We start from the raw sequence: 14,853 nt of genomic DNA on the forward strand, positions 1-14,853 counted from the left end.
ATTGTTCTTCAGGATACAACTGTATTCCACTCTTTATTGTCAAGATTGAATTGACCTACAACAAAATTGTAATTACACCAGTAGACATTGATGATTTATCAATAATTATGATTATAAAAACATTTTTTCTACTGGTGCCTCTGACAGAAACATTAGGGTGGCTCATATTTGGCAATTTGTTCAGGTATGGGGTTTATCATCGTCATCATCGTCATCAAATCATCACACAGATAACAATCTTTAAATCTTGCGAGAAAGAGCTTAAGGATTTTTTGCTCTGGTAGTTTTTAATCTCACATCAAATCGATCACGGTAAAGTTTAATAGAGTTCCAAGGAGATGTTAAGACACAATAAGAACACATACTGATCCAGGAGCAGCTTGAACATGGAGGGACATGAGTGAGATTCATAAATGTCCGGCTGTCTATTCGAACATTAGTTATTTGCGTTCTTTGAGTCAACACTGTGTGTTCTCAGTATGGAAATATATATTCAGCCAAGTGACACAAGCAATGAAAACCTTTGCAGATTCAGCCGAAAACAAACAAACAGCAACAAAGACAGCTGAGACAACAGCTGAGGAACAGAAAACGGAGTGAGACTGTGAGAAAACTACAGCCTCTAATTACCTTCACTCTGTGGCAGGCAGAACACAGGCAGCAACAAGTCTCTGTAATAAGCTACAAATGAGGAGGCACTACAAAGCCATGCTAATGAGACCAGTTACTGCCCTGTGGGACTGCCACCCTCTTTTAGTTAATGTTAACCTTTCTTCGAATGTACATCAGAGAGCATGGAGAGGGATGGAGGAGGCGGAGAGAAATAATAATCAACATTTGGAACCCTCTTGTTTACATAAGGCTTGTTCACACTCGACACCGTTTTCACCTTCGCATGTTTTCTCCTCCTCGTTCGCCTGATCTCTAACATCATCTCGTCCTTGCTCGATGTTACCACACACTGTGTAAATGAAGATGGGCTGAGAGTAAACAGGCTAATTTGGCTGAGTTCACAACGACTACACTGACCATGTGCTTCGGTTTCTCATTCTTTGTTGCAATTCTTCACTGAAAGAACATGCTTGGCTCTCCAAAGATGACAATTTAATCACACTTGTAATTGTATGTTCACAGTGAATTGAAACCCTAACAATAGACCATATTCTCATGACAGCCATTTTCTTCTGACATCATGCTCAAGAAAAGAAGCTCAAATTTTGTACAGCTGTGTTTCAGCTTCCGAGTCTAATGAACATGGGCGATCTGACAGATGTTTTATCATTTTACTGCTCCTGATTTATCAACAGCTGAAGGGACTAGAGATAATAAAAATCAGGCCACATTTCAAGGTAAAACAACATATTTAATAACCCATCAGCTAACATTGGACAACAGCTAGCATTAGGATTTAATCACTTCCTGGCTTACATTACTGCTTTATTGTGTATTTTATAGTGTAGTTATTGTGTTTAAATTCATTCTAAAATATGACGATTTAAGCCAGAAAGCGAAAATGAACTGGATGTTATCCAACACTAAAGTAAGCTAGGAAGCTTCTAATGTTAGCTGTTGTCCAACTGAAGCTAATGGGTAACCAAATGCCCAATGTCCCTTCAGAATTTCACTATCTATCATCTTGTCAGTTGCTGGTCAATCAGGAAGTGGTGAAATGATAATGAATTGTCAGATTTCCTACATTTATACAACAATTTCTTTTACTTTTTCACATTCTTTTGTATTTTCCACTGATATATAATAATAACTCCTGATGATATGATTAATTAAATCAATGCAACCTGGACCTGGACAAAAGGCATAAAATGGATGGACTGATTTTATATTAGTTAATTATTAAAGTTCATTTAAGTCTTTGCTAAAAATCAACACTTGCCCTTAAAAATTTGATGTGCTTCCCACCTAATTCAGCTAGCAGTAGTGTCAGATTTCAAAGTATGTATTTTATTCCTTTAGATTTTTATTTTTTATTTTGCCTATCTGAAAAAATAAGATGTCATTTGTAGCCAAGATCTGTCCTTCAGTTAGAATCCTTAAACATGAAGATAATGGTTTCTTTTATCAAGGAGTCAACCTACACAAGGCCAATGATCAAACTGTACATTGTGTCATAATCTCACTGCAAGTATGTGATGCCTTTGATTTGATTCAGTTATCAAAACAGTAAGCACTCTGAATCATTCTGACTCAGCAAAGAATGAGTCAAACAAGTATGGAAGCAGGACAGCAGGGTTATAAAGGCGGGGATGGGGGTCAAACTCAAATTCATACTTAAAGTTTGTATGAAAATGGCAACCTCTGAACTCCAAGCAGGAGTTGTGTGGTTACTGGTTTAAAAGGGATTTTATGAGGATCTTATCCAAAGTCAGTGTGTTGCCAATAGCAGATGGCTGCTGGCGCTGCCACCACTTGTAGTAGCAGGTAACGTTTAAGTTTTTATATTAAGAATATTTCACTCCTTTACCTTGCCATCAGACAGACCACTTCGACTGGGAACTGAGGCTTTTCTCTGCTTACTGTGCTCTCTTAAAGCCACCGAAATCCCTTGACAAAAACAGTAATTTTACCTCAAAGACAACAGGAGCCACTGGTCCATCGCTGCCTCAATCAGTATATTTGTTTGTCATTGTGCAACTTTTCTGCTTTAAAGAGATACATCAGATTCACCTTAGTCACACAACAACACATACAAACTAAGCAATCAAGGCAGCAGTAGACCAGCAACTCCCTGTTTCTGTGAGGTAAAATGGCTGTTTGTCAAAGGAGCCTGAGACTCACAGAACTGTTTCAGTTCCCTGTCGGAAAGAGCTGTTTGACGGCAAGGTAAAGCAATGGAAATATTCCAAATATAGACTACACTCAAACTGATATTGATTTTTTTTATGCTGACCTTTTTTAGGGTGGCTCAAATACATTTTGCAGCTGCCCGTCTGCAGCAGTACATCGTTTAGTTTCATTCACCGATGCTGCTACTGCTTCTCCTACTGCTGTGTTGACCGCCATCTGCTGTGGGTTGAACACTGACTATAAATAATTACCTCATACAACCCCACTTAAAAACCCCAAATATCCCTTTATAAGACCCCATGTTCACAATGAATACACAACCACCAATTCTAAAAGTTATAAAACATTAGGCGACAAGAAAATCTTACCACAGCATCGACTGTATGGTTCTTATGTAAGCATTTCTCTGTTATGTGTACACAAGCACTAGTACATTCCATATCATTGTGCGAGCATGAATTCAACCCAATGCATTACTGACCTTGTATGTTCGTTATCTTGGCCGCATCTGTAAAGTCACAGATTTTGTCCCACTGGTCCCTGACAGCCTCGGGGGTCATGGGTTGGTTCTTTTGTCTCACAGTGCGGCCCTGAGAACGCTCCCAGCGCACTACACACATGGACACACACAAATAAAAAGGTCATTGCATGGTGAATATCACACACATACGGTACTGGTGAACCAGGGGCTAATGAATATCATAGATGCATGCAGACACTTCCTCGGGATAAATGCACTGCACTCACATTTACCAATCCAGCCGGCACCAACCTGAAAAGAGATGAAACAAAAGCATATGAGCAATAAAAAGAAAAAAATATTCTCTCTTCATGTAATATCTGAATGGTATATTGATGTTCTCAAAAACATAAAGAAAAATAGACACAAAGCTACAGGCAGTACAGTAGGAGAACGTGATTTCTTTTTCTGTTTACCTCGAAAAGTCCTCCGTTTTCTTGGCATTGTTCATGACAGAGCCAGAGGACCAAGGGAGCAACATACTCCGGCTTCAGAGACTCAACGATGTCTGAATAAAAGAAAAGATACACTAACAATACAGCAGAGCTTCTTTTCATCACACATCTGTTATACAATTGACCTAAAGAGTGAAGGGCTGCTTCTGCTTCACTGTCTTTGGTAGTTAGTTTACCATTTAAATGATGCTGCGTTTGTGTAATGTGCCTATATTGAGAATACTATGGGTACATGGTCTTGAGTTATTAGACAGGCCTCTTGCTACAGAGCTAACAGACATATATTAAAGGAGCCTTTTTATTCTTAACCAGTGTCAAAAGCAATTAAAGGGAAAAATACCACAAATTCTATTCAGTATATACCTAACCAGGAGTGCATAGTGTGCAATGTGTGCATGATGGATCAACAGGATCTGAAATCAAGCTCTTATTTATCGGGCAATATTTTTATGCCACAGTCCTATAATTACAGAGAAAGAATTGATCATCACATACAGCACAAAAGCAGTTGTGATTGATCTCTTAAAGAGGTCTGGGGTATTTGTGGATGAACATGTGAAAACTGAAAACACAGAAGTCTTAAGTACTAATAATAGGTTCCTAAACAAGTTTGAAAGAAGTCAAGCAAATATGGCACAGGCTTTTAATTCCCTGTATGAACCATGAAAGGTTTAACACCAGACACGGACTATGTGCTGAAAATATCTGTACCCTTCAATCAACCCAACACGGTGGCAAAAGAACAGGCGGTCTGTTTCACTGCACTCTGCAATGTTTCAAGAGGAGTTCTGTTGTTTGTTAGTTAGAAAATTCTGAGTCAGTGAAAGGCAACATATGGAACCAAGTCGTTTTGTAAGGTGAGGCCATCCTGTGACAGTTGGCGCGGTGCAGTGTGACAGATGCTACTGTAGACCGGCACGGCAGGGCAACAAACCCATTCCTTTAATCTGTCACTTAATACCCCTGTCAACAGGGCTGCCGTCAGAGAGCACGCACAATATGCTCCGGATGCACAGACATTTACATAAAAAAAACACAGCTGACAAAACTAAATATCACTGACACCTTGTCATTTTCAAGGTAGACATTTTAGTTTTTTGCTTTAATGTTCATACCCAACCTATTGTATCCAAGTTTATAAGCTGTTTTGAGCTACATTTCATAGTGTTCACTGTAGGTATCCAATGCTGCATCACCTTCTGTCCTGACACATTTTTGTCAATCTTTAGAGGTACAGCTAACACCTACAGTGAAATAAAGAGGCCAGAGCCGCCACATGTTTAAACTAAGGGCTGATATGTTAAATCTTTTAAAGCACTTACAGGGTGCATGATTTCATCATGGCCGTGGGAACAGCACAAGAAGAAAAAAAAAATCCAGCCCTTGAATATTAGATGACAAATTTGAATGTCGAACGGGAGTGCTGTTGCCTCAAATTTTGTAAATCAACCTTAAATAGGCATTCCATTATGCAGCTGCTCAAAAGAAAACGTGGTTAAATTCTATTTGCCTATTGTGGCTTGTCCAAAAAACTAAAACATTCATTTGTAAGAGCATGTGCACCCACACACTTTGCAGCAAGCATGCAGTCATGTCATCAAAATATTTCTGATTACCTGGGGGCATGATCGTCTCTGTGAGGCGTGACCCAGCAAGAGGAGCAACTGTGTTACAGAAGATGTTGTACTTGCGTCCCTCAATGGCCAGGGTGTTTGCCAGACCCAGCAGGCCCAGCTTGGCAGCGCTGTAGTTGGCCTGGCCAAAGTTACCATAGATGCCTGCGGCTGAAGTCGTCATGATGATTCTGGCCACAGACAAGCAGAGCCAACAACAAGTCAGTGACAGGCATATCTATGCAGACGCAGACACAAAAATAAACCTTAAAAAAAAGGGGAATTTTCATGGATGCATGAATACACTGAGGATTATGCAGTGTTCTCGATATTGCTGGTAACAACATCAAAATCTTTAAATAGATTTACTCAACTACTATACTTGAATATAATTTTGAGGTACTAGTACTTTACTTGATTACTTCCAGTTTCAGCTACTTTATACTTTAAACTACATTTTGGAGGAAAGTCACATACATTTTACTCACTTAATTTATATTATAACTGTAGTTACTAGTTACTTTGTAGATTGCTTGCTGTATCATTGCTTAAGCAGCGCATTTTAAAATTAATTTATTTCATCAGCAACTGCATAATAACACACCGATTTCTGGTGATCAGAAAAATGCTGAACATTGCATCCGATAATCGCCCAGAACGTTCAGGTCAGTTCCCACATATCAAAATGAATGAATGAGCTTTTGACTGTCAGTCACTGCCACCTCTTGTGCACATTTACTTGAACAACAGTGAGCGCAGGCTATATAAGCAGAAGTAAATGCATGCATGCACACCAGACACACAGTCTCAATTTTGCAAGTTAAGTCACAGAGAGAGTTCACTTTAGTCAAGCAAATGTAATGAAGTTAAGCACCAACGCTACATTAACTGTGGGAGACGTCTGAAACACGCCATCTCACTGGTCATCAGAGAGCAGTGATCCATATCACAGCACACTCATACTGTATACTGCAATTGCACCAAAGCAAAGGCTATGAGGGAATATTTTTCAAATCAATAACTTTTATGCGCTAAAGTCTATGATTCAATTACTGAGGGAACCTTTCACAATATCAAATGATACTACAAAAAACAACACATCTATCAAGTTGTACAGAGAAACACAACAAAAAATGCTGCTTTGTAGCAGAAAGACAGCAAACACACAAACTGTCTTCTGTGCATTAGAGACGTTGAGTATAATTGTCTAAGTGTATATATTTTCACAGGCTTGGCTTCCCATCCTGTCTGTTCCAGGGAAAGTAAGCCATGAACCCTTCTGCTTTTTATTTCTGTTGTGGTTACGCCATCAACTTTTGCTTAGGGTGACTACACACAAAGATTGTATGTAAACAAGCTGTGCTCGCGTGGAAGGGTCGCTAACAATCAACCTCTAGTCGGAAAGAAAAGCCACATATCTGACCTCCCCAACACAATTCAGTCTCTAAACTTTCCAGACAACCAAAGTTACATTCTGTTCCTCCAGCGTCTCATATGAGAGACACTGGTATCATGATAGACCACACTCAATTGCATCCCATGCACTGTTGAGTTCTGCTCAGAAATTAATCAACACTAACCCCAACCTATCCTCCTCTACCTGGGATTAAAGCCCAGGATTTCAGGGTTAGTTTATGTTTTATTTAGGTAACCTTAAGTTATCAGCCAGGTGAGAGTAGTGTTAAGATGAATAGGACACAAGCAAAAATAAATTAATGCTACACAGATTGTAAAGCCCCTGGAGGCAAATAATAATTTGTGTGGGTTATTTAGATTAAAAAAGAAAGCAACTGATTGACTTGACTAAAACATTTCACATTTCTCAAGCCATGTTGATAATCAAAATTTCCTCATTACATAATATAATTTCCTTAGGTTATATACCTTATACCTTATAGGACTAATACCAAGCAATGTTTTTTTATAGTGTAATTTGTGGATTATAAACATGCCTCTCTTCATTCAATAAAATGATCCAATCTCCTTAAATGTTCATTTGTCTCAGCACAATCAGCTCCACAAAAACCTTGTCAAAAATAAAATACAGTCTGAACTTATGACATAAACAGTGAATGAAATGAATTTGACACCAATTTTTGGTTTTCAGCAGTGCTACAGACACATTTGACCCCCCTTTCACATCCAATTCGAAAGTAGCAGAGAAAATAAATTGAAATGAAACACCTTTTTCACACATTTCAGAATACATCAAATTAAGTACACAGAATGCTTCGACTGATAATTTGACCGCTCTAGAGAATACAAAACTTCGGTCACAGTCCCTTTCATAATACTTCTAATAAAGGACATTCAGCTGCCTTAACAACCCACTCTCGATGAATCATCAATAATGTATGAATAGGTTTTACATAGAATACTGTTAACCACTGACATGATCTATGATCGTGATTGTTGCGTCTGTCTTCTTTTGCAAAACTACAAAATATTTTCACATCTAAACTTTAATTAGAGAGTTGCAACTTTTTTCTACTCTATTCAATAATAAGCAGCTCTTATGCTCAATCTAGTGAAACTTATGCAAAAAGCAACCTGAATCTACTGTCTTTTATTCATGTAAAAACACTATTTTCTTGTGAGGGGCATCTGTTACCTGGAGTAACATGGGAGAAGAAGCTAGTTATTTGAACTTCTTTTCTAAATCATATTCCAAAACATCTTTTTCACAGCTGCATCTTTACATGAAATAACAGAAAAACGTTCAGTTCAGTGCCAGAATGCAGACATAAATTATGCCATTGTCTGACTGCACCTTAAAGACACATCTGCATACATCCTCACTGCTTTGAGTCAATATAAATTATCCACAGGATGTTTCACTTCTCATTCAAGAGGCTTCTCCAGGTGAGGAGGTGAAGAACTCAACAAGTTTAGACTAGTGCGTATTTGAATCTTGTACCGTATGCTGCACTACTCAGAAGACAGAGTCTGCACAGACGTCTCGGCTACTTTTTGCAAAGTCCTCAATTTAAATTGTACTCAGCATAACCAAATTAAACTAATTTTCTTTCATTCTTTGCTGATTTACATATTCATATAAAATTTGCCATCTTGGGCTTTTATTAGTATGCAGATTTTTTTTCAGTGTACACAATGAAACCAATGGAGCTAGACATATTAATGGGTATCAAGTGGCTAAAGTCAGAATATGTGGATAATAATATGATTGCAGACGATCTTTACATACTTATTACTTCAAGTGTATATCCTCAAGAGTCCCCTTAAAGTGGGGTGCATTAAACCATTTTGACTCTCTTTAACATCTTGATTCAGCCTCTTATGATATAAAATGATAGATATCTTCTTGATTACAGCCCAGCAATAGCTTCGATCTAAAATAAAATCCTATCAATATAATATGAGGGAGGGACAGTTTTTCCTCTGCTAAATAGATGTTAACAGCGCAGCTCCTCACCTGCCAAACTTTTGTTTTTTCATGTGGTTCCAGGCAGCTCGAGTCACCATAAAGGAGCCTCTCAAGTGAACTCTATGAATCAGGTCTGAAATGGAGAGTAGGAGCAAAGATGCAGTATGTTAGAAGATTTTTAAACTCACTCACAGACAATGGACATATGGTACAACAATCCCAAATTGAAACAAATGTTTGTTTGTTTTTCTACTTTTATGTGGTGGTTCAGTTTGATTATGAGCCAAACAAAAGGAAGTAGTATGATGATATGAGATGTTTCGATACACAGTAGGAGTTAATGACAGTGAAGTGAATGTAGATATAATTTAATTACCCCAATCCAAGTCACTCGTCCTGGCAAACGTGCGGTCACGAAGTATTCTTGGCAAAGAAAAGCAGGAACAGGTTTTAGTCTGTTTCTGTTTCTTTTCAGAAGGTTGTCTTTAACATGATTATAGTGGCCTAAACTAGTGCAATCACATCAAACAGATGAGGTCATTAGACCAAGCAAAAAGGATGAAATGACTTACCCGGCATTGTTCACAACGACATCTGGACAAAAAGATGTTTTGCCAGATTAAGTTCAATGATTAGTTCAAACGGCAGTAATAACATTACTAATATCCATGTAACTGAGATTACGCAATGATGCAATATCTGAGATAAGTATAAACTGTCATGCAAAGACAATACTCACCTATTCTTCCAAATGCATCCAAAGCTGTTTGGATCAATTTTTCTCCATCTTCAACAGAATCTGTGTTTGCATGACGGAAATGGTCACTGACATTTTGCATTTCATACAGATTTTAATAATAAATAATTATCCATAACTGGGTTTCCAGAAGACATCCTCTGTGTGTACTTTGGCTTCACTTCTAAATCAGATTATTGGATAAATGTTTGCTGGTTGTTTATAGACAGAACTTGCAGAATTGGTGTTAAAATTTAACAACTGACAGGGAGAGAGGCATATGAGAAAAGTTTTATCATGACCAAGAGGAAGTCTATAGTCTCCTAATGCTCAGCATGTTGAGAAATGATATATGATGACTCACCTTTTCAAAGTAACATTGTTATTGATTGCCAGGCATCCAGATCGTTTTGTTTGTTTTGATAGCCTTGTATTTCACCCACAAACAATCGGCTTTGTTCAAAGCTGCCTGTGATATATATCGATCTAAACCTGGTCATGTTTTGCTCTTTAAAACTAAGGCTTTGTTCTCATAAAGCACATGTGATCATCAGTGACTTAAGGAAATCAATATCATTTCTGAACCTCCCGTTGCATGAGCTAAATACTACAATACTAGGAAAACAAGAGAGAAGACAGATGGAGATAATGATGTGTGAGGGAAGACGAGTCCAAACTTCTCACCATAGTTCGCCACGGCCTTGCCTCCCTTCGCTCTTATCTCCTCCACCACCTTATCAGCAGCCGCAGAACTCTTTCCGCCCCCTTTAACGTTTCCCCCAAGGTCATTCACTTTATTACAACAAGAAGAAAAAGATTAGCAATAATGGAGTGAGTTCTGCAATTCTCAACGACTGATTAGGTTAGGAGAAGAGTGAGGCTAAGCTGATTCCTTGTCAGAGTTCAAGGACAACTTGGGTCCAGGCAGCAGGGAAAGCTATTATTTTTGAGAACGGCAAATGTTTATGTCAACACCTGCAACTGTGTGGTCAAAAAAGTATTAACAAAATTAAAGCTCATTTCATTAGGACATGCCTCATTTTGAGGCATAATTTATCACCTAAATAACTTAAAATTTAGGCATGCACGGATTCAAAGTTTTTGATACCTCACCTCTGGGTGTCTCTGCTAAAACCAAGGGCCAATCTGATACCAGTGCTTTTTTTTTCTGCGTGAAACTCGGTAGAATACTAAGTGAGTTATTGCTTTGACACACATAAATGTAGCTGTTAGCGGAAACATTGTATTTTCACATTGACTTTGTGTTTACTTTAAGACATAGTTAGGCTTGGGCAATATCCAAAATTTTATATCACAATATCATCCTGCCAAAATATCATGATGGGTTTCAATTGTTTGTTTTTCATAATATCAATATGTAGATTACCAGTATAAAGATTGTGAATGAACCTCAACCTCTTAAAGAGGTTGTTATGCTGCTCACTTATTTACATCTCCCTCTGCAGCAACACATACAAGACTTCTAAATACAAAACAACTATTATTCAACAACATTTAAATTTGAACCTTTAGTGCAAAGAATGACTTGCAAACATAACAGAACAGCCAACAATATTAGGTGCAGCTAGTCTGTCAATGGTTCCCTGTCTTCTGAACTCTACAAAAATAATACAAAAGCATAGCAATTCCTCTCAAAGCTCACAAAGCTGTTAGACATTAGATATTGTAAAAAAAATATTGAATATGACGGCCGTAGCCTAGCTTTAATGGCGACAAGCATAACAGGCGAATGATTTAATAAGATCAGTATCTGTGACAATCCCAGTTCAGTGTATTCAAAATCAGGACACTTCTAAACCCACAGTCATCTCTATTCATTTTCTCACAACATAAATCAAAGATCAGTGCTGCTGCTGCCTCTCTTCATATGTTGGTGTACATGTGATTGTGTCAAAGGGCTGTTTAATTAATGAAACAACAAGTGACTTTAGATGAAGGTCTTTTATTTACCTACAACTGAGGCACCTCTTTCTGCAAAAGCCAGCGCATATTCTCTGCCAATGCCTGCAGAAAGAAAGACAGATTAGTAAAATGTCTGGGCACACTGCAACAGAGTAAAAACACCAGCATTAATAATCACTATTGAGGTTGTGTTGAATGTGACCTTTGACACACTTGCACTGCCATGATTACAAATCATTGCCTGACATGTACTTTGCTCCCTGTGTTCTGTATTCAACGGCTGAGAAACGTATAGTCGAATAAATAAGGTACATGTTGTGTCGAAGTAAGATGTTTCCAGAAGGTTCAGCAGGATAACGTTTACTTTTTCGACTTTGCGACTAGCAGGTGTGTTAGCATGTGTTAGCGATTAGCAAGATGTTTACTGCTGGTCAGCTAAAACCACAGAAAGAAAGACAACAAGTGCACCAGCTGTCTTATTCATTTCGATCACACACTTTCTACATCTTCAAAGTTAGCAGTTTAGCATTCGGAGCTAACGCTACAAAACCGATTTAACCTTATGCACAGTTAGCAGCAATGACAGCCTGGCTAAAGTTCAGTTAGGTTTAAATGGCTATTTCTTTACCTCCTCCAGCCCCGGTTACAAGCACGACTTTTCCCTCGAATGACAAAGACATATCTGTGAAATGTTATTCGCTGTTTCTTAACGCTGCAAGTACGCAGTGGCGACAAGAGCAACGCCGATGTACACAGACAGCACAGCAGGGTGAACTCCTACAACTTTCACTTCCGCATTTACGAAGCGGGCAGTCTCACCAGTGGCCAATCAGGACCACGGATTTTGATAACTCGGTTTTCATCACTGTTGTGTTGACATACGCAGTGTGCTCTGATACTGCGGGGGGAAATATATTGATCATGTCTAATCTGTCGCTTAGTTTTAACCTTTTGAATCTCATCAACTATTTATGAACCCCCTTACTATAACAAAGCATGAACATTTTCATTTCATAAGCGTTTAGTTTTTCTTTATTACATCACCTTTCACTCTGCAACAAAATTAGGGGTGACCGGCAGAGCATTAAATAAAGATATCCTGTTTAAATATTAGAGATGTTTTAGAGAGGTGACAGGAAACAGGATGAGAGAGAGGGGGAACGACATGCAGCAAAGGGCCACAGGTCAGGCTCGAATCCTGGACCACTGAGATACGGTTCGCCAGAATCAGATTTTTAAAAAAATCTCTTTACATAAATCAAAATGTTCTTCACTGGAGCTAATACAGCATGTAATCTGAAAAGTAACCAGTGACTGAAGACATCACATTGTGGAGTGAAGTAAAAAGGGGAATAATTGCCTCCAAAATGTAGTGGAGTCTAAAGTGGTAGAAAATGGAAATAATATAGGTAAAATACAAATATCTGAAATTGTACTCATTACTTGAGTATATGTACTTAGCTGCCCATAAAGTGTGTTACATATTTTTTAAATAGTTTCCCTCAACTAATGTTTTATTCTGCTGTCTGCTGTAATTATTTGTATTCCAGCCTGTCTGGCCATGTGTGACCAAGATGTGAATTTTAGCCATGTTGTCAGGATTTACTTTTTGCGTTATGTTCCATCTAACGCCATGCCAGGGGAGACAAAGAGCTCTCTTCAGATACAAAGAGGATGTAAATGAATCTTTAGATGGAAATACAATTTTCTATCAATCTGAAGAAATAAAATCCTACTTAAAGAAACGCTATGAGCTCTGATTGTTTTTTCATAGCCGGAAAGCACAAGGTCATCCAATAACATTACTGTTCCATTTACAAGAAGTGTCCAAGTAAGGGAGGGGGCCTGACAAATAACAGAATGTAGCCGTGATTCATTGTATTGATTATACCTGTGCACAGCCTGCAACTACATGACAAAATGTCTGATAAGGTTCGTATTCAGTTCCTTTCTTTGATGTTTTTCCTTGCTCGTCTGCTATATCATTTTCACACAGTTGTTTTAAATTGCCTGTCTTGATTTCTTGTAGTATTTTGCAGTACTCAGCCCATTACTTTAAATCACTTTGTAGCCTTTGTTTGTGCATGAACAGAGTTTGAGTCTTTTACGCCTGTTTGGACTAGTGCAGTGGTTCCCAAAGTGGGGGGCAGGACCCCTAGGGAGGACTCGGAGTTATCACGGGGTGGGGGGTGGTGGGGCGCAGCAAGGCTACAAAGGCAAAACAAAGACAAAGAAATATGACAAGGCAAATCTTGCCCTCGGTTCGCCTGAACAGCAGCGGCTAATGAAGAGAAACTACAGTGTGTTTTGTGTCTTAAATTATTAGCTTCTGAATTACTTTGAAGCTGAACACGTTAAGATGCATAATGCAGCGACTTGTTCTGTTTTTCAGTGAGATGTCACCTCGACGTTGCAGGTTCAGTATTAATGACTGACATCGTTTGAAATGGGGCCCCATGTCATGCATGTATTAGGTGTCCACCTGCCCAAACAGGCCTGATCGAAATTAATGACCGTTATCATTATCAGGCTCCACTGTTGTAAATGCAAATCCCAGGTCTGTAACAATTTGTCAGTCTTATTGTGGGTGCTGGCTACAAACTAACTCAAACTTGTATCTTGAAGAAACATGTATTTAAGTGGTTGAGACAGAGAAATTCATCCTATTACAATAACTGTACCATCAACATTATTTGACGCTGTTACATAATGTTACCATAAGCTAGTCCATGGACAGGGGTAATTCTCATTAACTGGTACAATAACACAAACTCAGAAACGTCTACTTTTTCCACAACTGAAAAAAACAGAGAGAAGAGAGGAAGAGAGAGTGAGAAGAGAGAGAGAAGTGGGAGAGAAGAAGAGAGAGAGGAAGAGAGAAAGGGAGAGGGACAAGGAGATGGAGAGAGGGAGAGAAGAGACAGGGAGAGGGAGTGGGGAAGAGGAGGAGAGAGAGAGAGAGAGTAGAGAGAGAGCGAGAGGAGAGGAGAGGGAGGGTGAGAGAGAGAGAGAGAAGAGAGGGAGAGAGAAAAGAGAGAGAGGGAGAGGAGAGAGAGAGAGAGCCTCGTCTGCTCCCGGCGTCGTCGCTCGCTCAGACTCTCAGAGGAGGCTGAGATGGAGACAGGATGAAACTGACGGGCTGTTGTTCGGAGGAAAGTGGCCCTGGGGTGTCGTTACCTGGCGGCTTTCCGGGGTGTTTCATTACCAGAAGCATTTATCTGAGGAAAAAGGAGGAGTGTGTAACAATTCTGCCGATGCCTGAGGATTATGGACCATTACAATAACGACCCGGCTGTGTGTAACGGTTTGGATAACTGCCCCTGTACTCTTTCTTCTTCTTCTTCTTCTTCTTCTTCTGCTCTTCTTCTTCTTCTTCTTCTTCTCTTCTTCTTCTTCTTCTTCGTCGTGGTGTTCTTTGT

General features: G+C 39.0%; 1 protein-coding gene across 2 annotated transcripts in view; it reads right to left on the reverse strand.

Annotated features, from left to right (window-relative positions):
• Positions 1 to 14,746, reverse strand: part of hsd17b4 (hydroxysteroid (17-beta) dehydrogenase 4) — a 39,658-nt gene extending 24,912 nt beyond the window's left edge. The window contains exons 1-11 of one of the 2 annotated variants that reach the window (XM_030416173.1): positions 14,612 to 14,746; positions 11,483 to 11,536; positions 10,196 to 10,303; positions 9,515 to 9,574; positions 9,348 to 9,369; positions 9,152 to 9,198; positions 8,824 to 8,908; positions 5,394 to 5,581; positions 3,739 to 3,830; positions 3,550 to 3,574; positions 3,284 to 3,412 (exon numbers count right to left, since the gene is read on the reverse strand). In XM_030416173.1, coding sequence (XP_030272033.1) covers positions 3,284 to 3,412; positions 3,550 to 3,574; positions 3,739 to 3,830; positions 5,394 to 5,581; positions 8,824 to 8,908; positions 9,152 to 9,198; positions 9,348 to 9,369; positions 9,515 to 9,574; positions 10,196 to 10,303; positions 11,483 to 11,536; positions 14,612 to 14,648 — 847 coding nt within the window. In that variant the 5' untranslated portion in view covers positions 14,649 to 14,746. Of the gene's footprint in view, positions 1 to 3,283; positions 3,413 to 3,549; positions 3,575 to 3,738; positions 3,831 to 5,393; positions 5,582 to 8,823; positions 8,909 to 9,151; positions 9,199 to 9,347; positions 9,370 to 9,514; positions 9,575 to 10,195; positions 10,304 to 11,482; positions 11,537 to 12,062; positions 12,246 to 14,611 lie in introns of those variants that run through there. The other variant, XM_030416171.1, reaches the window with a different exon arrangement.
• Between the last annotated feature and the right edge of the window lie 107 nt (positions 14,747 to 14,853).

The sequence above is a fragment of the Sparus aurata genome, chromosome 5 (genome assembly GCF_900880675.1).
Source record: "Sparus aurata chromosome 5, fSpaAur1.1, whole genome shotgun sequence".
NCBI lineage: Eukaryota > Metazoa > Chordata > Actinopteri > Spariformes > Sparidae > Sparus > Sparus aurata.